This window comes from Xyrauchen texanus, chromosome 32 (genome assembly GCF_025860055.1).
Source record: "Xyrauchen texanus isolate HMW12.3.18 chromosome 32, RBS_HiC_50CHRs, whole genome shotgun sequence".
Taxonomy (NCBI): Eukaryota; Metazoa; Chordata; class Actinopteri; order Cypriniformes; family Catostomidae; genus Xyrauchen; species Xyrauchen texanus.
The window spans coordinates 4,979,783-5,003,833 of record NC_068307.1 but is presented as its reverse complement, the minus strand read 5'-3'; the positions used below and the strand labels follow the sequence as shown (position 1 = coordinate 5,003,833).

General features: G+C 39.0%; 3 protein-coding genes across 3 annotated transcripts; 2 read left to right on the top strand and 1 right to left on the bottom strand.

Annotated features, from left to right (window-relative positions):
• The first annotated feature begins 2,841 nt into the window (after window positions 1–2,841).
• On the top strand, window positions 2,842–11,079 carry aadacl4 (arylacetamide deacetylase-like 4). Its single transcript, XM_052101852.1, has 4 exons — window positions 2,842–3,040; window positions 5,958–6,183; window positions 6,268–6,331; window positions 7,248–11,079. Exons 1-4 carry the CDS (start codon window positions 2,864–2,866, stop codon window positions 8,029–8,031), a joined length of 1,251 nt encoding a protein of 416 aa, XP_051957812.1. The 5' UTR covers window positions 2,842–2,863; the 3' UTR covers window positions 8,032–11,079.
• Window positions 11,080–11,094: 15 nt separating this feature from the next.
• cfap107 (cilia and flagella associated protein 107) lies at window positions 11,095–17,498 on the top strand. Its single transcript, XM_052101853.1, has 4 exons — window positions 11,095–11,206; window positions 13,886–13,996; window positions 15,934–16,108; window positions 17,235–17,498. The coding sequence occupies exons 1-4, from the start codon at window positions 11,105–11,107 to the stop codon at window positions 17,489–17,491; spliced, it is 645 nt and encodes a 214-aa protein (XP_051957813.1). The 5' UTR covers window positions 11,095–11,104; the 3' UTR covers window positions 17,492–17,498.
• Window positions 17,499–18,060: 562 nt separating this feature from the next.
• Window positions 18,061–21,732, bottom strand: klhdc7a (kelch domain containing 7A). The gene is made up of 2 exons (XM_052101851.1): window positions 19,351–21,732; window positions 18,061–18,206 (listed from the first exon to the last, which is right to left on the bottom strand). Exon 1 carries the CDS (start codon window positions 21,647–21,649, stop codon window positions 19,370–19,372), a length of 2,280 nt encoding a protein of 759 aa, XP_051957811.1. The 5' UTR covers window positions 21,650–21,732; the 3' UTR covers window positions 18,061–18,206; window positions 19,351–19,369.
• Between the last annotated feature and the right edge of the window lie 2,319 nt (window positions 21,733–24,051).

The window sequence follows — 24,051 nt, the reverse complement described above, 5'->3', positions numbered from 1 at the left end:
ATCTATCAAGATAAAAATTATATTTTTTGTGGTTTTTGGTTTAATAATTAACACTTCTGTTTTGTTAGAATTGAGTAGGACTTTTCTAGCCATCCAGTCTTTCATATGATTGATACACTTTGCTAACTTGGAGAATTGGGAAAATGTCAACAGGTTTGCAGAGATATAAAGCAGAGGATTGTTGACATAACAGTGAAAACAAATTCTGTGGTTTCTGAAAATGACCCCCAGGGGAAGCATGTACAAATACTGAGCCCCCCTGTGGCACTCCATACTTCTACTTGATCTGAAAACTCCTCGTTAACACAAACAAATTGGTAGCAGGACCTAAACCGGACCTAAACCATGCTTGTATAAAAGCATATTAGAATAAATTAAGAATACAAATAAATTACATTGAAAAGTTATTTAAATTCATTTCAACCTAATGTTTGCGTCTTTTTGGTTTGTCTATGTAAAGGGATCAATGGAAAGGAGGACGCGAGAACCGGCTTTTCAATATAAATAATAGTTTAATGATAAACTTAAAAGAAGACACAAAAACACATGACGGACATGTCCGTAAACGATCTCTCTCTCCCGCACAATCCCCTGCAGCCAACCTTTAACCCTCACGGAGGCATAATTAGCCTAATACGAGACCGGGTGTGTAGGAACACGACCCGGCCCCGCCCTCCGCCCTGCCACATTCCTCCCTCGTTCTCTGAGGCTGGGGAGCCCCCGGCCTGACGTACACCCCCCTTTCCCTGGGGGAGGGCGTGCTTTACGTCTAGTCTGCTGGCAGGTCATCCCCATCTACCTGGACAAGGGAGGGGACAAGGGGAGGAAAACAGAAATAATTACAATGGGGGGTACTTCCTGTAACAGTGTAGTACCCCCCCAAACAACTGTAAAATTTAAAAGAGGGAAAAGGCCAACGCAGAGCGACAGTGAGAGAGAGGAGAGAGAGATGAAAAAAAAAAAACTTGCCAGTTCTCCGATACGCCGCAGCTTGTTCCTCGGCCACTCTCCACCCTCTATCGGATGACAGCCGCACCTCTCAGGGTGGATCAGAGGCAATCCTCCAGCCCCTGGCGGACGGAACGCCCCGCCGCGTTCTCGGGGAACAGAAGGGGTCTCCCTCGCCCCTGGCAGCGGTTCTCCAGCTCCAGGCGGTCACCAGTGAGCCCCTCCCCGCTCGCGGTCGGCGGTCTTAAACCCCGCTGCGTTTCAGCGGCCGGTAGGCGACTCCTGCGCCCCAATCAGCGGCCCTGACCACTCCAGGTGGTCGGTTAGGAGCCCTTTCTCCCCTCGCGGTCGGCAGCCATCTCTTTCAGGCGGCTGGGCTCCTCGTCCCCCGGCAGATGGCCACGGCTGCTCCATTGGGGTGGACGGTAGTGGCGAGAACTCTCCTACGGCGTATCCCTCCTCCTTCCCGGGTTTCGGCACCAGTGTAAAGGGATCAATGGAAAGGAGGAGGCGAGAACCGGCTTTTCAATATAAATAATAGTTTAATGATAAACTTAAAAGAAGACACAAACACACACATGACGGACAGTCTAGTTTTGTATATAAATATTTAATTGGCCCTCATTTTTCCTTCTTCTTGTCAACTCAAATAAGGTTTCCAGGACTCCAAAGTCTACAACCCTTTAGTATGTGATGTGTACAGGATGTGTATGCAAACAGGTGTTCTCTGTGTGTGTTGTTACACTTGTGAGTCTTCTGTTGCTCAGAACACAGACTCAGGCAGAGTGAAGATTCCTTTAGACCACAGCACCTCCAGAACATGGAGATCTTTGTAACTGGCTCTTAAACTTGCACAGTAAATCCAGGAGACGTTGTGGAGATGCCAGGTTGTGATTTTTGGCCCGGTCTCTATTTCGACTGCTTAAAACCTGAATGAAGAGCTGCTCAGACCGGAAGTCAAAATGCAGCCTCACAATGACTGCTTTGTGCTATGCATGCCTCTTAGTAATGGCCCAGCAACTCTCAGAGAAGACTTAATGGTTGTCTGGTGGTGGAAAAAAACATGTTCCACTGTAATTTGCCAGTTTTTTTTTTTAATCTATTGATCAAACAGAGGCCCAAAATAACATGGGGTGACTTAAATCTTTCAGTATTATATTGTTGAAACTTGCATTTTGATTCAAACTTTATTTGATCCTCTGCATTTTGTGCAGTTGTCAGCTTGATTATCCTGAACACAAAAGCTTTCATGTTTTTAGTTAGAGTGTCACTGCCATCTACAGATCACTAGTGAAAGTTCATTGACATTAAGTACAATGTATTCTCAGAGGTAGCCTTGAAAAAACATTACCAGTCAAGGAAGATACTTTTACCATTAATATGCATTTGCATTTGCAAAGCAATAGGATTAAAGGAACTAAAGCTCAATTAGTTTCCAATTTATGAATATGCAGTGTTTAGCATTTTCTTAAGCCATGCCACCATTAATTATCTCTATGTAAACATTCTGTTTAGCATATCCGTGTGCTTTGTTGACATTACTAATCTGCTGCTGTGTTTTCTGGTCAGCTAGACCATGCCTAGTGAGAATATGTTGATAAATCAGGGTTGACAGGTCTATGTGACAAAGACAACCACAAAACCATATGTGCTTATAAGTGGGCTTATTACCCGTAGTTACCTTATTTCAGACTATTTAGTATTATAATCATAACCACCACTGTTGGCTTGTCTGTTTCCATAAAAATAGTATTCTACCTATTTTGACTTACAAAAAATTGCGTCAAACCCTCAAACCACAGAACAAATAAATAAACCACCTGCTACAGACCTTGTGCGTGCATAATGAGGTGGGAGGGATGGTGTATTTCAAACACGTATTGATGTGTGGACACTGCAGTACCTTGAAGCAGCCATGGACACTGGAACTGCAATTATTATACCTGGGATTGCTGTGTTTATTGCAGTTTTTTGTTTGTTGTTAGTTGGCCTGGTGTACTTTGAGTTGAGGAATTCAGATATTCCTCTCAGAGTTGCTAATCCTAGAAAGCTACAATTGGTTAATTGCGTGTATGCTGGAATAGCAGTTTTGGTAAGTGTTAATGCCTTTTGTGCTATTGTTGGAACATCTAATCACATTGGCCAATGTTAAATTCTCATTGACACAACAGACTAAAAAGGAGTAATGCTTACATTAATATTTTTTATTTGAAAAGGTTTCTACACGTAAGCTAGTAATCCTCTTCGTGCCCTCTGAAAAAGCAGTGTTCAAGTAAAAAAAATAAAAATACGAACAATGGTTTGTGATTCTGTTTTTATTGCAATTGTTGTAGCGCAAAGACATTTTGAATAATGTAACAGAGCTTGATGCAAAGTCCACCTGAGTTAATAACTCTTCCATGATGTGTTTTGTATAAAAACTAGGCCATAGAAACTTCAGATGGTTGTTATTCAGTAACTACAGTCTCAATACTCTCTCAAGGGCATGATAAAGAGATATGAGCCGCTCTGCTTATCTCAAAATATGAGCACAGAATTCACACAGTCAAGCAGTTGACTTTACCCACTGAGTGGCATATTAAAGGTTACTCTGAGTATTATGAATTGGCTCAAACATTGTCAATGGGTCTATTCCAAAACGTATAGAATGGAGCCTCGTAAAGGCCAATTCACACTTCCCCAACAAATACTAACAAACACGTTTGTTGGGTTCTGTTGGGTCAGTTTGACAATAATAGTTATGCTTCTCAACATTCTAAATCCAACAGCCAACTTCAGAATGTTGATGCTTGTTAGAGTTTGTTGGAGTTTGTTGTTCTTAGTAGGCAGTAACTCCACACGTCATTCAAGTAGTGCAACAGTGCCCGCCACCTTTGTAGCCATCTGGGTTCCGGAAGTATTTTTTTCATAGGCTTTTTAAAATACTTTATAATAGAGTTTTAAGCTATGAACCAAACCGGTTGAACCAGCTCCGAGGTGAATCACAACATTACAAATGTATATATGAAGCAAAAAAGATGATCAGACAAAGATACAAAGGTACAAGACTGTGTACTTACCATCTTTCACAAAAGTACAAACTACAATCCCATGAAGTTTTGCACATGAGGTAATAGAATAAAAAAAGATGGAAATATAAAAAAAAAACTACTGATTCTATGTTGTTGATTATTAGCATAGAAACAATATATTTTAGGTATACTGCAAAATATTCTGATAAATACAAATATATATATATATATATATATACTGCATGTAGTTTGAGGGTGAAGGGAGAGAGTGGCCTGATTGCATCATTCACAGTGCGTCATGTGAGTGGGTGCTCGCTGCTGGACTTGTTTGGTGGACTTTGTTGACTACGGTTCTCTGTTTGGTGAATCTGTCTCTGCTGGACCATTGGTAATGCAGTTGTTCTGTAGTGGCACACTGAAGAAGGCATACGCCGAAACGCGTCTGTGCAAAATAAACAATATATGCATAGTGCGGCCACTTTTTCTATTTTATATGTTATCTTTTAGGCCAGCACTCTTAAAATTCATTATATACACTGAGTGAAGCCTGCTCTCATCCTTACTTACTTACTTAATGTAGTTGTTCACCATGTATTCCGCTATTAGACACGATTTTTAAACAATACATTTGAAATAATGCGGACTGATGGCTTTAAAATGTCCCAATGTCTAAAAAATACAAAAAATGTTGGACGCAATGTCCTGGAAAAATATTAACATAAAGCTTCCGCAACCCCTTTAGTTGATGCCACAAGTTTACAGCATGATGCCATCCCATTGATGACAGCACTTTGCTGCCACAGAGTTTTAAACTTTCCAGAGGCTTGCAGAGACCTAATCCGCGACTACAAGCACAAAACACACAAAAGCAGTCTGTGTTATTCCTGTCTTGCATGCCTTCAGTGAGAAGCTTCTCGTTGCCATTTAGTGCAGGAGAAAGACATCAGGCTTATGTGTATTTCAAGCTGTAGAGAAACGTTGCACACATTTCAATTCACGTCAACAGCAAAAGGAAAAAAACAAGAAATATTTTCATATTTATTTGTGAACGAAAAGATATGTGGCAAATTGCATTTTAGATTTTTGCTTTGCCCTTTGTTTTTGTTTTGAATACATTTTTGAATTAGATGATAATTGCACGACTGATGTATTGTTCATGTACAAACATGTATTGTTCATTTGACTTGATTGGGCCATTATTATATCACATGCAGTTTTTGCATAGTCCATCATGTTACAGGTCAATATAAACACAGAACTGAGATGACAGGATATTTTCCAATTTGTCCGGCAAAGTTTATAATTCCCGGACACATTGGCGGGCACCAAATTTTCTTAGCGAAACTCTGGTTCACAGTAGGTCTGTCTTTAAATGTTTAGAGGTTATCATTGAAAATCATAAAATGTATGGAATTTTTACTTCCGGAACTGCTGGGCTCAATTGAAAGCAGCAGCATTTTTTCAATGTCATTGTTGAAAAATCGTGTTTAATAGCGTAATTCCTGGTGAACAACTACACTTCTCATTGATCAGCAGAGACAGATCCACCAATCAGAGAACCACAGCCAAAAAGCCCACCAAACAATTTCAACAGTGAGCGGCAACTTCCATGACACACTGTGAATGATGCTATCGATGCGAGAGTAACAGCGCAATACTCTAATGAGCATAATATACATAGCATAAGCACATTTTGCGTAATATAGTCTGTTTTCTTTTGTGTTAAATTTTTTTCATCAATATTATTTATAATCAAAATGTATCTAGCTTCGTCCGCCATATTGGATTTCTTTTTCACCATGCTCATTTCACCGTGCATTCTGGGATTTTATAAAACTGGGAAAAGGATGCATACAATGCTTCCTTCAAATTTGGCAACTTTCAATTAAGATACCTACCTTTTGGAACAACCTTCACGTCAGGAGGGCGCCTGAAGTTTTAAAATGCTGCCTCAGGATGCTACCCAATGAGTCCTATTTGTATTCAAACCACCTTCAGGGCAGAATTCTGGAACAACTGGGGCTTTGTCATCAGCTGAATTTTACACGATGGTGCAGAGCTTGTATAATGGTCCACAAAAGGCCAGTGCCTCCTGGGCTCCGCATTAAGGACATGACATTCAATGGGGTTCCAGTGAGGGTGTATGAACCTACAGCAACCTCAGGAGAGAAAAGAAGAGGCCTAGTGTATTTCCATGGTGGAGGCTGGGTGTTTGGAAGTATTGGTAATGTATGCATGCAAAGACACTAAATGGATTTTCCGGTCATGTTGATATTTTAACAGGTTTTCAATATATGTTCTTCCACAGATGAAGCTGATGAGGTGTGTCGATACATTTCAAAGGAGAGTGACACCACAGTTGTGTCTGTTGGGTAAGCTGACTTTTGAGACTATATGGCCAAAAGATTGTGGACACCCCCTTTGAATGAACATATATGGATATTATACAGTATATACGGTACACCAAAGAGCTCAGTGCCTTTCAAGGTGGTGCTGTCATAGGAATCCACCAAGACTGAGTCTGGTGTGGAAGTTGTTATAGCAGGAAAGGCTCTACTCCCTATTGATGCCCATGGTTTTGAAATGTAAATGTTTAACAAGCCTCAATGGGACAGCTGTTGTACACATGCTTTTGGCCATTCAGGCCTATTCACACAAAATCTGAGACAAATTTGTGAAATGAGTGGTTGACGAAAGGTATTCACATCAAGACAAACAAGGTTTTTCTCGGGCTATAAGAAATGCAAATTCACTCCTGAACAATAGGTGGCGCTTAACAATTTTTTTTATTCAAGGACAGTACAAGTTCTTACATTTTAAATTCATGTCCTCCACTGCACAACACAGAAATGAAAATGTAAGTAAAAAGCCTACTTACAATTTTATAATGGCAAGACTACTTAGAATAAAATACATTTAATAAACTCTGCAATTTTTTTCTACAATTCCTTGCCCTAATAACATAATCTCTGCATTTTTGTACTATTTGTTTATCAAATATTTCCTTGTGCTCAAATACTAAAGACTTTAAATAGTCTGTAAATAATTGCTGCGCAATTTGTCAGACCTGGTGTGAATAGCGGCATAGGAATCCATTGTTTCTATATAAAAGCTTTGTAACCCCGATTTCTTTCTTCATCGTTTTTTGTGTGAAAAAGAGGGATGAGTGAAAATGTTTTTGTGGTAATCAGCATTATGCCACAAATGCTTGGAACAACGTAAATATAAATCTAACTTTCTTGTTGTCTTCTTTCTTTCTTTCTTTCTTTCTTTCTTTCTTTCTTTCAGTTACCGACTAGCCCCCGAGCACAGGTACCCTGCCCACCTGGATGACTGTGAGGTCGTGACTCACCACTTCCTGTCAATAGCGGCAACTGGTTTCAGAGTGGACCCATGCAGGGTGGCAGTTGGTGGGGACAGCGCAGGGGCGAACTTGGCAGCCGCACTCTGCCAGAGGCTGGCTAAGACACAGGATGGTCATCTGCCATCTCCCTGTGCTCAGGTCCTCATCTACCCAGCCCTGCAGATGGCAGATTTCAACTTGCCCTCATACAAGCAGAACCATTCTGTGCCCATATTGTTCAGAGGCCGAGCTGTATTCTTTTTCCTGCAGTACCTCAGCGGGGATACGTCTGTGAGCCAGCAGCTTGCGGAAGGCAAGCATGTTCCTGCCGAGCTAAAACTTCACTATAAGAAATGGCTGGATCCAACTAATCTTCCACCTCAAATAAGGGAGAGGGCCAAAAGTCAGCAAGTTATCTCAGATCACAATGCTGAGGTCTATCACATCATCAAACAGGGCTTGGATCCAGAGATCTCCCCGTTACTAGCTGAGGATGATGTTCTTTGCAGTACACCACCCGCCTTCATCCTGACCTGTGAGTTTGATGTTTTGAGGGATGATGGCATTCTGTACCAGAAACGACTGAAGGATCTTGGAGTGGATGTCACATGGCAGCATGTATCTGATGGCTTTCATGGGATGATCAGCTTCTTCAACAAGGGCTGGCTGACATTTTCATCCTCTCAAAAGGTTTTGGACAGCATTGTAAGCTATGTAAAGACACTCTGACTGAGAAACCATGAGATTTGTCAGAATGATTCATAATATGGTCTTGTAAGGAATAGGTCACCCAAAAACGAAAGTTCTGTCATAATTTACTCACTCGCCTTGCATTATTCCAAACATGTTTTCTGTTGTTTTTTCTGCGGAAGACATAGGGTACTTTTTTACATACTGTAGCTCCTTTCCATAAGAACAATTCGTAGTGACAACGGCTGTCAAGCCCCAAAAAGGGAATGATTGGCATGTTCGAAACAATGCTTCACGAAGCATCAAAGCCTTTTGCTTTGAATTAGTGCTTCAAAGCACATATCAAACTGGCCAAGTCACGTTATTTCAGCAAACAATTCAAATCAGTGTCTAATGTATGTATGGCTGTAACTGAGCTCAAGTCAATTTAGCAATAACTTAGCTTGTCGATCACCTTGAGTTATGTTCCCACCGAAACATGAAATCAAAATCTATTTGGTCTCCAGGCAGTGAAACTGGAATTTGGAACAAACTATCGTCAACGAGAACACCTGCGCAATCTTATTCTGTAAAATAACCCCAATTTTACACTAATTTAAAAGCTGAATTTCATACTTTAGCTTGAGTCCCCTGCAAGCTCATCACCATAGCTTTTTATTTACAAATGTTTGCACAAACTAAGCAAAAATAATAATAAAAAAATTATATAATAAACTATTGTTGCACTATAAAATCAATTATAATCATGAATCCACACGAATGGCAGTGTTTCCCAGCAGAACATTTCCCAGAGCATCACACTCCCTCCAACGGCTTGTCGTCTTCCCAAAGTGCATCCTGGTGCCATAAGTTCCCCTGGTAAATGGTGCACATGTACACGATCGTCCATGTGATGTAAGAGAAAACAGGACACATCGGACCAAGCGACCCTTCTGCCACTGATCCAAGGTCCAGTCTCGACGCTCGTGTGCCCATTGTAGGCACTTTCGACAGTGGACAGGGGTCATCATGGGCACTCTGACCGGTCTGCAGCAATGCAGCCCCATAAGCAGTAGGGTGTGTTTTGTGACACATTCCTCCTGTAACCATCATTAAAATTGTATGTGACTTCAGTAGACCTTCTCTCGGTTCGGACCAGACGGGATTGCCTTCTTTGCACTTGTGCATTGATGAGCCTTGGGTGCCCAACACCCTGTCGCCGGTTCGTGGTTCGTCCCTCCTCGGACCACTGTTAGTAGGTACTCACCACTGCTGACCAGTAGCACCACACAAGCCTTGTTGTTTCAGAGATGCTCTGACCAAGTCATCTGGCCATAACAATTTGGCCCTTGTCAAAGTCGCTCAGGTCTTTACTCCTGCCCATTTCTCCTGCATTCAATATGTTGACTATGAAAACTGATGGCATGTGGCCTTGTTAAGAGATGATCTGTGTTATTTGCTTCATCTCTGAGTGGTCATAATGTTTTGGCTCATAAAGTTTATATATAAAGGTATACATATTCGGCAAATATTCTGATCTGTGTTTTCCAGGATTTTGTAGACTACAAAAAATAAACTGTAAAAAAAGAGAGTAACTAAATTCGAAAGTGTTGTGTCATTGTAGCTGCTGTTAATTTGAGTCTTCTTGCGTCTGCATTTACACACCTGTGACCAGCAGATGACCTCAGCGTTCTGTGTTATTAGGACTTTAAAATAGGGAATAATTTTGTGGTCAAAATGATTCAAAGTTAGGAACGCTTAATTTCTCCCAACACTACTTAAAGGGAAAGTTCACCCAAAAATGTAATTCTCTCATCATTTACTCACCCTCATGGCATCCAAGATGTGTATGATTTTCTTTCTTCTGTGGAAGACAAACAAAGATTTTTAAAAGAATATCTCAGCTCTCTAGGTCCGTAAAATGCGAGTGAACGGTTATCAGCACTTTTAGTAAAAGAAATGCATACGACTCCAGTGGTTTAATGTATGTCTTCTGAAGTGATGCAATAACTTTGTTTTTGAAACATGTGTTTTTGAAACATGTTTTTAACCATAAATCTTCACTTTCACTTCCACTCTTAGAATGTAAAAGTGAAAATAAATGTGGAGATTTATAGCAAAAAAGGACTTTCTGTTTCTCACCCACACATCACTTCTGAAGATATGGCTTTAACCACTGGAGTCTTATGGATTACGGTTTTGCTGCCTATATGTGATTTTTTGAGTTTGAAAAGTCTGGTCACCATTCACACGCATTGTATGGACCTACAGAGCTGAGATATGTTTAAAAACAATCTTCGTTTGTGTTCATCAGAACAGAGAAAGTTATACACATCTGGGATGGCATGAGTGTGAGTAAATGAGAGAATTTTCATTTTTTGTGGTGAACAAATTCTTTAAAAGTACCACAATGACCATTCAGGAGTTTATTTAACTTTGTTTCAAGTCATCCAAGCTTTCTATGAAGAACAGGATCATTTTGAATTAATCACTAAAATCTTATTCGTGTTTGCATTTAGATTAAAAAATGGTGTGTTGGTTACGGCAGATGTTGCATTTGATTAAGTGTGGTTTTGAATGCTGTCTTCATTCCGCCAAGGAATTAAAAATTAAAAGGTAATTCTGACCTCATATCTCACAATTGTGACATTATTTCGGATGTTCTGGCAGCATTCGGCTTCCATAGTTTTGATTGGTGATATATTTGAAGTGTTATAATTATTTGTGTTGTGTATGTCTATACAAACAATGCTACATTTTTCCATTGAATCATGAATGACATTCTAGTTTGTGACATACTTAAAATTCCTCCCACATTCTATATCCCTTGTTTGCCCTCATTTGTATGAGATGGCAGTCTCTGCTTTGGTGTTACAAGTGATGCTACTTATCATACAGAGAGTTAGTCAGCATTTGCATGGTGCGTTTAAAGGAATATGAAACTTGCTGAGCTGCTCTCATGGTGCCAGCAGAAGTGTTTAGTGTGTCCATGGCAACAGCTCACTTACCTTTCTCCTGCTTTGACAATGCCATAATAGAGCTGGTGACGTACATTCTCCAAAGTGGTTAGACATTCAGATATGGTGTGAGAAATGTTGAAGTAGCTTAAAGTTTTATATACTGTTAATGCAAAATGGAAAAGCCTCATGACAAATGGAGCCAGCCTGGTTGGAGAATAGAGCAGAAGTATGGCACCAAAGTACTCATTGGTAATTGGGTGGAGGAGAAATTGCAAGTAGGTAATATTCATGTTATGGAATAAAAGATTTTAAAGTCTATTGTGTGACTGAATTTAAATAGAATGTTGTAATTACTATAGATACAATTAAAGTATTAGTTAATTGTGCTGTAGGTATTCTTAACTGATAATTCTGCTAGAATGAAAAAGAATGGAATCTCCACATGTATTTGTTAAAATTAGATATACAATAATTACAGAAACCCCATTTCCTGTTTGCAAACAGATTTAAGTGTTTTACCAATTAAAAGTTTAAATGTTTTTTAAAGGAAGCATTAACTGATTTGATGAGTTGTTGTTTTATTTGGTACATTCGATAAAGTGAGAACACATGCAAAGTTGAACCAGTCGAAAAATATGTGTATGATTTTATGCCTTATAATCAGTTGCTGAAAATAAGTAATTCACTACAAATGACTAATTACGTCTATAAAATTGTAATCAGATCAATGACTGCTTCTTCAAAAAAGTAATCACATTACTAATTACTTTACTTTTAAGTTACTTTCTAAAGTGTTTGTATAAAAAAATTTGATTTCCGCTCAACAAATTCAAAATAATATCTATATATATTAATGCCACATAAATTTCAGCTGTCACAGAAATGCACAGACGTACATATTAATTCATATTTTAAATGTATTATACATAATATTTTTTTAGAAACATGTGTAAACCAAGTAATGCACTTAAAAATGATTACATTCATTGAAAGTCACTAAGGCTATATGTCCATACAGGCAGAATAAATTAGATTTTTGATGCTGTCACTCAAATCCGTTTAGGTTTTTGTTGTCTGAACAGGACAAAAACACATTAAATCCAATTTTTACAAGCCTCACCCAAAACACAATCGTAGAGGGTTTGGAATCTGATTGAAATCTGATTTTTATTAATGCGTCTCAGATTGGAGTGTTTTTGCTACGGTTGGTATACGTCATGTTTTGCACCAAGAAAACATACTTTGCTCCGAACAGCATAACTAATGCCTTCACAGGGCACTTAGAATTTAATACAATATGATGACCATGTAGTAGATCATTACAAACAGAAATTTCAATAAAAATGAATTCAAAAGTGAGTTCAGCCTGTTTTATTACACATTTCAGCCCTACAAAACTCATAGTGGAAGGTAAACAGGGCATAGAGATAATCACGTCTGAATGAAACACACTCATATATCAATTATATGTTACAGAGCACACAAAGCACTCTCTTATAATAATACAGACAATAGCTTAACTTACCCAATGAAACCACAATGCGGTAAAGTATTGAATGTCACGCAAATACGGGACGCTTAAGCATTTCATCACAGGAATCAGGTCTCGTCTCAACGGCTGACCTTTTTATGCTAAAATACAGGACCCCAAGATAAATATCATATATGGATACTGCACTCATGAAAAGCATTATCAGTGGTAAAACATCCATGGCTAAAATCTCATGCATGTTTGCGGCATTATCGTGACAACTAATGTGGACGTGATAGCAAAAGCACCTGTAGCCGGAACATAAAAAAATCTGATTTGGCCACATAAAACTTGCAGTTTGAACAGTCACAAAAAAGAAAATCAGTTTTTTCCTGCAGTGTGAACAAAGCCTAACTGTAATCTGATTACAATAATTTGAAATGTATCATGTTACACTACTTTCATAATTAAAAAGTATTAAGATTACAGTAACTAATTACTTTGTAATCAGATTACACTCAGCACTGCCTATAATTGCCCATAATGGTTAAAGGAACATTCTGGGTTCAATGCAAGTTTAGCTCAATCGACAGCATTTGTGATGAAATGTTGATTAACATAAAAAATTATTTAGACTCATCCGTCCTTTTTCTTTTAAAAAAGCAAAAATTTCAGTGATGCACTTTCAATGGAAGTGAATGGGGCCAATTTTTGGAGGTTTAAAAGCAGAAATGTGAAGCTTATAATTTGTTAGAAGCGATAATTCTTCTGTTAAAACTTGTGTATTATTTGACCTGTAAAGTTTTTTAAATTGTAGTTGTTACAGTCATTTTAGGGTTTACGTGTGTTATGTTGTCATGGCAATAAAGTTGTAAATTTGGACTTTGGACACAGAAAAATTACACTAAATTCATGTTATCACACATTTGTTTACGTCTTGTTGCTATACTTTTGAAACAGTGAGTATTTTAATGTGTTAGCCCCATTCACTTCCACTGTAAGTGCCCCACTGTAACCCAGATATGTCCTTTTTTTTAAAGAAAAGAAGGGACACGTCGAAAAAAATAAAATGTTGGGGTAATCAACATTATGCCACAAATGCTGTTGATTGAGCTTAACTTGTATTGAACCTGGAATATTCCTTTAAGTAGTTCTGAGTAGTTAACACGATGCTTAAAAGCTTCTCCGTATGCAATGTACAAACCCTGGAAGTGGTGCAGTCATTCAGACAGTGCTCGGATCTATGAAAAAGTAATTAGCACTACTGATCAGCTCGATCAGCACAGACTGGAGACAGACAAATGGGGTTGATGGGATTTAAAGTCGTGCTGCAGTCGGCGAGAATCAGGAGGAGACATACGAGAGCTGTGGAAGAAGTGCATCTGCAATCAATAAGCAAGCGTGAGCTCTGCTGAGCGTGGGCTTTGTTTGCTGAGTGTTTCTGCCAGTCTTATTTGTGTGTCTGTGACTGTGTGTGCGGCAGTTCACTCGAGAGTGCAAGACAGCAAACAGTACCAACAGGCTGGACTACACGCCACACATGTTGCACAGGCCCGATGCTGTCGTGAGGAGAAAGGCTCTTCGCAGATCAGAGGTTTGGGGTCTAATCCATCAGCTTATAAATTATTTAACATTACAAACAGACCAGAGAGCAAATGTTCAGTTTTTGTAATGACACAGGCATTCATTTAATAGACATGGCATTACTTAAGGACTAGTTCACCCAAAATGAATACATTTACTCACTCTCATGTTGTTCTAAACCCGTATGACTCTTTTTTTCTGTGGAACACAAAATCAGATGCTAGGCAACCATTCGTTGTCATTGTTTGGATAAAGATTAAATGAATAACTTATCAACACGAAATGGGTGTCCAACTACCACATTACTTTCCTAAACATCTGTATGTCAGTATGAACTGCAAAATGTTTCTGATTCATTATGTGGTTACATGCTAGGTCTAAAGGTTGATTTTGAGGTAATATCATCTAACATTTAAGACCCGAACGTGACTGCTGTGTGCATTTTCCATTTCGCTAAGAATCACGGCAAAAAAATGAAATACTGTAAATAAAAAGCAAATACATTTCCAAAAAAAAATAAAAAAAAAAATATGTCCACATATGTGAACAGCAGGACTAAGATATGAAATTGAAAAAAATTAATCAAATTGTTTATCATGTTTCCAGGAGTGTTGGTTATTCATGTTTTTGAGACATTACAGACATTAAATCATACATTTGCATAATTAATTCTGATTCAAAGTAATGGCCAGCATCATCCAATCACTGCCGACCATATTTATACATGATAAATTATACATGATAAATTCTGAATCTATGTACTGATTACCATTGTCCCATGTCTGCCAAACATGTTGATGGTCCAAACATCATCTGCAGCCTGAAACTGAACTTTTGTCTGATTTTTAGAAGTGAACGAACATCCTATGAAAGCTATAGGATGCTCCCTTGCTCCCTTTGTCTCTAAATAGGGAAAGACTTAACCTCAAGTGTGATGTCTGTCTGCACTGGTCCCAGAACAGTTCAAAATGCACCTTATTTGCATCTGGCGAACTTTGCAAAAGCAAAGTTTTTTGGATGAACCCATTTATTCTCAATAAGAAAATGAGTATATATAAGCATGCATTTACTAATGTTAATGAATAGGAAAAAAGAAATATATAAAAAATGTATATTAAAATGAATCAAAATGACCCACAGATGTGTTAATGTTGAAAGTTATTAATTTTTCAACTTTTAAGGGAATAATGTCTCAAAATCCACGTACGTGGACATCGTGTTTATCAGTGTGCTGATGTGCAAAAAATGAATGAATTCTTTAAAGTGGCATATAAAAGGAAAATAGAGATGCTACTCTTTACACCCAAACAGGTTTCGATGAAAGAAATTCTTACCAGAGGCTTTTTTGTTGGCTCTGCATCTGTAGATGCGCTTTACAGAAATCAACGTTATTTTGTTGTGTCACATGACTCGGTAGGCCAAAAGTTTAGCCCTTAAATGACAGTCTGGAGTCTTGTGAACAGTATTCAAATGGTTTAAATTCATTTACATTACACATTATGCATAGTAAAGCCAAAATACAATGTCCACACATTGTTATTTTGAATATGAATTATCTTAATTTGTTACTCAAAAAAAAGCATCTTGCTGTCTCAAAAGAATTAGCATAACTTGACATATTGTGCCCAATAACTATTTCCCCTATATCTACCGTTACTATTAATTTGACTCAAATTATGTTATTTTTTTATCTTGATAGACTTTTCCTTACGAGTTGCCTTTTGCCCCGTTGCACCCTGTGTATTTTAATCATATTCAACATGTGATTAAAACACTGAAATATCAGTCCTTTTCATCTAATCCCTCTTCATTTGATGCATCTACTGTATATCAAACACTCTTCAACTTTAATCTGAGTTTTATATATTAAGCTGTGTGTTTAGTGATCTACTCTATCCCTCATTGGTCTGTTAAATTGAATATTCGTGGGTTTAATCCATGTTTCAGGGTATTCCTCCAAGGCAGTTGCTCTCTCATCATGGTGTTCCCGCCTCCCAGTACCTGGTCTCACTCTATGATGAGTCGTACGGGCGGCAGGCCTCCTGCACGCTGCCTACACTGCGCTCCTGGCACTCTGACAAACTGGCCTGGGTCCCAGAGAGGTCAGATCACCCCATCCAAGGTATTAAGCATTCTCTTTACTCCAGATGGTTGGTTTTAATGCACTCCAGTACAGTTTTTGAATTAATGTTGGAGAACATCCCTGTATCATTATGGATATATCTAATGTTAACATTGACCAAACATTAACATTCTTTGTCCAATCTCTTGATTTTATTGTTATTTAAAGACATACATGAAAGTTACAAAGGCCTCTCTATTGTAGAACAAAGAACGACACCGGGAGTCATCGGGAAAACTGTTTAAATATCATTATTTAAAATAATAATAATAATAATACAAAATTCTGAAAAGCTGTTCCAAAAGGTAGGCAACATAGTTGGGTTTTTCTTCAACTTCGTGCACTTTTGGCACTGTGGACTTCTAGAAATCGTGTTAATTGTTTTTTCCCACTCTCTCAATATTATTGATTTATTATAAATTCATAATTGTTTATATTTTTGGCATAATTTGGCAAAATTATATCTTGATTGGAAATGACACCCAATGGAAATATTCTGTTCACAAGTGAAATAAAAAAATAAATAAAAAAAGATTATTATTATATACAAAATTGTTTGTTGTGATAGAGATGACTGCACATCTGTGGGACAGTCATATTTTTACCAAAAATTATAGCAATCATTTTCACACAAATATTTTTATTTTGTATTTTTTTTATTACACACATTGTTTATATTATCATCATTTTAAACATGTAAATAATGTCTTTTTTATTATGGATCTCTACTTAAAAGGCATTTGAAAAGTAGTATTGTTAGTATTTTTGTCTATTTGTCCAGTAAAAATAACTAAACTTTCCTAAAACTAACTAGATAAATGAACTTCATAAGCAAAATTACAATAAACGCTTTATTTTAGTAATGTTTACGTCAAGAAAAAACTATTTGCCAATAGGGTTAGAACCCCCCACATTGGGAAATCGTAAAAGCATAAACCCCGCGAAATTGGAAGCCTTATTTTCCTACATTGAAGGTGGCAACCCTAGTCAAATCTCCCATGTGTTTTGTTTCAGTTAGGACGCTGTATTAAAAAGCCTATGTAGGCTGTTGGAACAAAGGTTTTGGAACAGAGATGTCTTCACTCCTTTCTATCTTTCCTCCTCACTCTCTCCTACTTCCACACAGGCCCCCCGACTAACTTTGGCCTAGCGGAGTCTTGGCAGACACGCGTGAAACAACAGCAGGCAGTTGTGCCTACACTTAGTGTGTATAAGGCTTCGTACCCTGTGTACCCCGCCAGCGCCTTCTGTCATTCTCGCCATGTCACGGTGCCCAAGCGGTTCTCCAGCTCTCTGCCCCCTGGCAACCACAGCTACAAGGACCTGGCACTGCAACACAGACCCCACAGGCAGGTTTCCAATCATCCAGCTGTCCCGCTGTGACCCTTGGCCTTTCTCTCAGCACCTTCAGCCCTCCAGTACCACAAAGACTGACTTTTTTTTTATCCCATTTGAATTTATTATTAGTTTATTTTTTTTTTTGCATAAATCTCACTAGATTTTGTTAGATTTATGCTTAAACGAGAGAGAAAAAACATTTATCACCAAGGTAAGATTAAGACCATAACAATATGTAATAATAATAATAGTAATAAATAAATAAAAATTCCTCTCTGCCAGACTGTATTCTTTCCATGTTTGGGTGTATTTGGAGATCTATTTTTATGTGTTCTCAACTGAGGGTTTGCAAAATCAATTTTTTGGGTAAAAAAGGTTCTTTGTTGCTATGCTATGCTTTTGCACCAGAATAGTATTGCAGGCAAAGTCAACAGTTCAGCGTCACTACAGTGCTAATGCAAATCAGTAGAGTCATTCATTGACATACTCTAAAGGGACCAACTCCCAGCCCATTGAGTGTTTAATTATGGTTAATCAAAGTGTTTAATTACTAGGAATCGGATGCTTATATTTGACGTTCGGCCATCTGTGTTCACACTTCTCCTACTGAGTAGGTTTTGCATCTGAATCCCACTCTCTCCCTCTGAAGATTCCAACTGGGTCTTTCTTCGTTTGTGTCACTTTTTTGTAATGGCGTGTTAGTTCTTTACCAGCATGTTGAGACTCCATCCGTCCTTGATATCTCCCCCACTCGATGGTGCTAGAGTTACACAGAGAGAAAACAGTGTCAAGTCACAGAGCATTGCATCATAACATACTCTTCTCTTCATGAGAGCTCTCTTTGATCACACATGCATTCAGGATTGTCGTGGTGGTTATATTGTATGTTTTCATTAACATAAATTGATTATGAGATTGCTTTAATTTTCACAGCGTAATTGCGTGAAAATTTAATTAAGGTCACACAAACGGCTCTTGCTGCAACTGCACATTTTGTCAGAACTCATTACTTATTGAAGTTTAACACAAGAACCAAGACTCAGTTAAAATAGATGAGAGAATTGTATTCTCAGCTCTTCAGAGGATAGAGACAGAGTTGTGTATGAAGAGGCGAAATATATGATTGTTCTTTCCTTACCCATTAAGTCATTAGTTCTCTCTATAATGTTTTATAGTATATAAAAAAAAGAGCATAAACTCTTCCTCTGGGATTTCCAAAGTGCTTCTTTGATATATAAATGTCTATGGAAAAACCACAAGTTAACCATAAGTAGATGCACAGAGTTGACATTAATATCAGAGATGTCTCATGAGTAAAACCACTGACCTAAAAGAAATCTCATTCTCCTGGCAAGATTTGTGTGAATGCATGAATAATACAATTAAACAAAATAGAATACAGAGATTAAAAAACCCCTGCTAATTCCATGTGAGATCAATGTGCTATGCAAATGAATATAACTTAAAACAAAAAACAAGAAAACTGTTATGAATATTATTAACCAGCTCACATAAATTGTGGTAATGGCAGCAATTCGTGTCATTTATGATGCCTGCTCTGCGATTGCAGGTCTTAATTTACATACAGTATTGATTGGTTAACATTTTCCACTCAATGTTTTAAAGCAATATATTTAGACATTTGTGAGATTTAAAGCTTGATTTAGACATCAGTGTGAATGGTGGTCCCAAACAAACAAATTGCTTCCAAAGAGACAGCAAATGTATTTATTTATCAGTAAGTGCTCTGTAATTGTGATGTAGCTGTTCAATGATTGAATGTAATAGCCTTTATATTTCATCTCAATTGCCTCTAGTTAAGAAATGGTACATTCTACTAACATAACATGCCCTGGTCCTGAGAATAAAAACTGAGTGTTTGCTCTTATCAGGAAGCCTCTTACTTGAAAAATCTGTCCTTGCTTAAACACAGGTTTGTAGAGCAGTCCTGTCGGGCAGCACAAGGACAAAAGGAAACAAAATGCCCTTTGCCGGGGAGAGTACTTTCAAATCCTGAGCGACAAAGCTGGGAGATACCTCATCTGCAAGAAACCTCAAGGTGAACTGTCGGTTCACGCAGTAGATTATGTTGTCCATGGCCACGCACTGAAAGGCAGTGCAGTGTGGAAGGCGTAACGATGAGCATTCGTACCACAACCGAGCCACTGCATGGTAGCGATACACACTGATGCCAAGAGGACTGACATCAAAGTGGTACAGGAAGTTTCTCACCGCCACCATTTCCGTGGTTCTGTCCTTACTGCCCATGATCATGCTCTCTCGCCACGTGTTTGTCTTGGGATTGTAGCGTAAGAGGGTGTACCTCAGTGTGCCCCCTGCTACAAACAGTTCGCCATTGCAAGCCGTGGCACGGTGGGCTACAGCGAAAGTCTCGTTTGGGAGTGGTGCGACAAAAGACCATCTGTTAGACCTAGGGTCATAGCGCTCAACTGTTGATCGACATTCTCCTCCAATGGCGTAAAGATGGCCCTGCAGAGCCACAAGTTTGCAGTGAGGCCTTGCCTCATTCATGGGGCTTATTTCACTCCAAATCGAAGTCACTGGATTATAACAGTAGACTTTCTTTGAAGGGGTCGCTTCACGGTCGGGCCCCGTGAAGCCCACGGCGATAAACAGATAATTATCCATAGTGCACATGGCACAACCTTTAGATAGTACTTCCTGGGGAATGTGGCTTTGAAGGTGCCAACTGTCCTTATAATCATCATAGTAATACATTTCACTGGATGTCTTAACTGACTCCAGATCTGTAGACCGTGATGGACTTCTACTCCAGTCTTGGGATTCCATATCCGCGACCATTAACCACTTCCTTCCTTTTGTGCGCAGCGTTTGGATGTGCTCACGCTCCCCTGCTCTTAGTCTGCCGAAAAGGGCTGGGTCTCTCAGGACCTGGAGGTAATTATCAGACATGACACGGAGAGCAGCCTGCTGAAGGGAAGTGTGACCATGTTTTTTAGCAAGTGCTAAAGCCTCCAAGCAGTTGCCTAGATCAAGCTTTCCTGCTAGACTCTCGAGTTCTGCATTACCCATGTTCTCTGGCAAGTGTAAGAATTTTGCCCCGGCAACATTTTCCACCTGTGGTTCTTCACGTTCATTCATGTTTGCTGTAACAGAATCTAACGAGGTTGACGGTCTGTCACTGGGATGTGGAGAACAGCTACGAGGTGTTAACGTCCTCTGTGTGGGGAAGGGGATCGGAAGCTCGGAGTCTGCAGCAGTTAGATAGCTGTCCTGGCGGATGATTACTTGTCTGCTGGATCTAACTTGAGGCTTGTTATTAATTTGTGAATACATTTCAAGATCTCTCATAGTACAACTGGAAGATTGTGGACTTGGTGTCCGTGAGCATTCCTTAAAATGAGACAATTCCAGAGATTGGGATTTAAACAAACTGTTGCCTTCAGTTTGACCATAGACTGGACTGACAGACCGAGTAGGGCTTAAATCTGATATGAAATGTGAGGAGGACTCTACATAGTAATCATAGATCTTTCCATGAACTCCTGGTCTGCAATTTCCTGAGCCATCCAAGATGAGGTCCGCATTCTCTACTTTGATTTCTGCTTTTGACTGAAAACTGGAGAACATGCCTTGATGACCAAGGTCCTGCCTTAGCTCCCTCCCAACACCTATACCACCATCCAGCTTCTTTACCAGGCATGGCGATCGTCGTCCACTTGAACTGGCTTGACCTTTTTCAGGTACATCAGGGGCAGGGGGTTGTAAGGTCAACGTCAGTTTGGTTTTATTTCCCAAATTCTTTTCATTATCCACTTCAGTGCCCACATCCTCTTTTATGTTGATTTTCCCTGCAGTTTCTTCCTTTGTACAACTGTCCAAGTCCATAGTTTCAATATGCTGGCTTCTCTCATTTGCAGGATTGGCAGTTTTAAAGGTTTCTTGCAAAGGCTTCTCGGAAGATTGTTGAAAATTATTCTCCCTCTCAGACTCCTCCTTGGCAGCTTTACTCTTTGCTTCTTGTTCAGTCTTGTAGGCATTGTGGCTTTCTCTGGATGCTTGTATGCCCCTTCTACTTGGACTACCCCGCCGTCTGTTTTGGGCCCTGGTATGGTAAAATTTGAAAACAAAGGAGACAAATAGCATTGCGGCCACAGACAGAGTCAGTTTGCCCAGCAGCTGCATGTCAAACTGCACTCCCAGTAGTTCTGCTATTGGCATCTCTGTACGGAAATCTAAACTGGTCCGTTGGACAGTGGATTTTATTTAGACTGCTGTTCCTTGCTTAACCTAGCCAGTGTGGGTTGCAGAGCAGAAGTGAACATTCAGCTGTCTCTCCTCTCACAGGGTGACTCAACCTGATATGTGCAATGAGTAAATTTGCATCCTGTGTTCTCTAAGGGCGGGGACCAGTATCATTCCACCTGGTGTGATGACTGCAATGAAAACACATCATGCCAGGGCTTATGAGACATGTTTATCTAAGCCTTTTGCACCAAGAGCTAATATTATATTAACATGTTCTTAAAAAATAACATTATAAAGCTTTCCAAATGTCTATTAGTTCATTTTGTTAGGGATAATGGTGGCATCTTGCAGTGCAGAGAAAGCAAAACTAAAGAACAAAACAAACAAGAAATGCAAATGACATTGTGAATGGAGCAATGGCTGTTTGTGTGTGTGTGTGTGTGTGTGTGTGTGTGTGTGTGTGTGCGTGTGTGTCTATAATATATCCATAGGACTATGAAGATGAGTAACATAACCCTGTGTATTGCGAACATAACTGGTAAGAATGGAGAACATAATTTGCTTTAGAGGTGGAGTCACTGATACACTACATGACTTACAGAAATAAAATTCTACATCACCAGGATGCTGCTGTTTGCTTGGTAAACGCAGTGGATCAAAGTTCTTTCCCACGAACATGGGACAACAATATTGCTAATAAGGTTTTAGATGTTATATGAGGTAGCTTTGCATCTGCCAAATTAAGTATTTGCATACCCTTAAAAAAAGAACACTCTGTCCTTTGTAAGATACCATTACCTGTAATACAGATGACATTAATATGGTTGACTTGATATATTGCCATCAGAGAAAATGATGGTTGCATGCTGTCCTTTTTTGACACAGATATAGTTTGGCCACTTAATAGCTGTCGTTTAGCTACATTCAGGAAACCTGAACTAGCAAGTATTCTTACTCATGAATAATTGACAGATGCATCACAAAGGTTCACTGCCCATTCTCTCATGTGTCAAGTGAAGAGTTGTGGATCCAAAGACAAAACAGATTTGGCAGCTGGTGTGGATTGTCCTGGAAAAATAATACAAAAATGGTGGTAAGTGCCCACAGTCTTGCTAGAGATGTGTACATTAATTACATAATCTATAATACACTATGCCATGACCTCAGTATATTGGATTTCTGGTGATATACAGTATTGTGCAAAAGTTTTAGGCACATGTGAAAAATGTTACAGAGTCAGGATTTCTTTAAAAATAATGCCATAAATAGTTTGCATTTATCAATTAACACCATATAAAGTTGGAGTAGTGGTGGTGTAGTGGGCTAAAGCACAGAAACAGAAAGCAGAAGGTCAATGGTTTGATCTCCACAGCCGCCACTATTGTGTCCTTGAGCAAGGAACTTAACTCCAGGTTGCTCCAGGGGGATTGTCCCTGTAATAAGTTCACTGTAAGTCCCTTTGGATAAAAGCATCTGCCAAATGCATGAATGTAAATAAAGTTCAGAAAACATAAAACAAGCTAAATCAATATTTGGTGTGGCGACATTTGCATTCAAAACTGCACAAATTCTCCTAGGCACACCTGGATACAGTTTTTCTTGATTGTTGGCAGGTATTTAGGCAGTCTCAATTGCTTCTGTCTCTTAATATAATCCCAGACTGACCTGATGTTCAGTGGGGGGCTATGTGGGGGCCATGCCATCTGTTGCAAGGCTCCCTGTTCTTCTATTCTATTCTATTTGCAAAAGGAATGTTTGGGAGTCTAACATTTATATTTCCTGTTGACACACTAAGGCTGAATCTTAGGACAAATGTTTTGTGAAACATCTTATGTGCCTAAGACTTCTACACAGTACTGTCACCAGTACATTTTCTATAGTGAGTACTTCTACACTAGTAACTAATTGGTGGTACACACTACACTGTAGAGTGTCTCAAACCATTAAATAATATAGCAAAATATATATATTTTTCCAAACATTGAAGAAAAAAAAAAAAAAAAAAAATAAAAAAAATAAAAAAAAAATATATATATATATATATATATATATATATATATATATTTTTTTTTTCAATTTTCTCCCCAATTTGGAATTCCCAATGCACTGTAAGTCCTTGTGGTGGTGGAGGATGGATCTCAGTTGCCTCCGCATCTTTTTATCACATGACGGTCTGACGTGACACTGAGACATAGCACATGTGGAGGCTTCACGCCATCCACGCTCAACTCACCACACAGAACAAACCACATTATAGCAACCACGAGGAGGTTACCACATGTGACTCTAACCTCCCTAGCAACCAGGCCAATTTGGTTGCTTAGGAGACCTGGTTGGAGTCAGTATACCCTGGGATTCGAACTAGCAATCTCCAG

Coding starts and splice junctions, on each gene's coding strand:
- aadacl4 (XM_052101852.1), top strand. CDS start 2,864: ATGGACACTGGAACTGCAATTATTATACCTGGGATTGCTGTGTTTATT. Junction 3,041..5,957: donor ATGCTGGAATAGCAGTTTTG/GTAAGTGTTAAT, acceptor AACCACCTTCAG/GGCAGAATTCTGGAACAACT. Junction 6,184..6,267: donor CTGGGTGTTTGGAAGTATTG/GTAATGTATGCA, acceptor GTTCTTCCACAG/ATGAAGCTGATGAGGTGTGT.
- cfap107 (XM_052101853.1), top strand. CDS start 11,105: ATGGAAAAGCCTCATGACAAATGGAGCCAGCCTGGTTGGAGAATAGAG. Junction 11,207..13,885: donor GGGTGGAGGAGAAATTGCAA/GTAGGTAATATT, acceptor TGTGTGCGGCAG/TTCACTCGAGAGTGCAAGAC. Junction 16,109..17,234: donor GTCAGATCACCCCATCCAAG/GTATTAAGCATT, acceptor ACTTCCACACAG/GCCCCCCGACTAACTTTGGC.
- klhdc7a (XM_052101851.1), bottom strand. CDS start 21,649: ATGCCAATAGCAGAACTACTGGGAGTGCAGTTTGACATGCAGCTGCTG.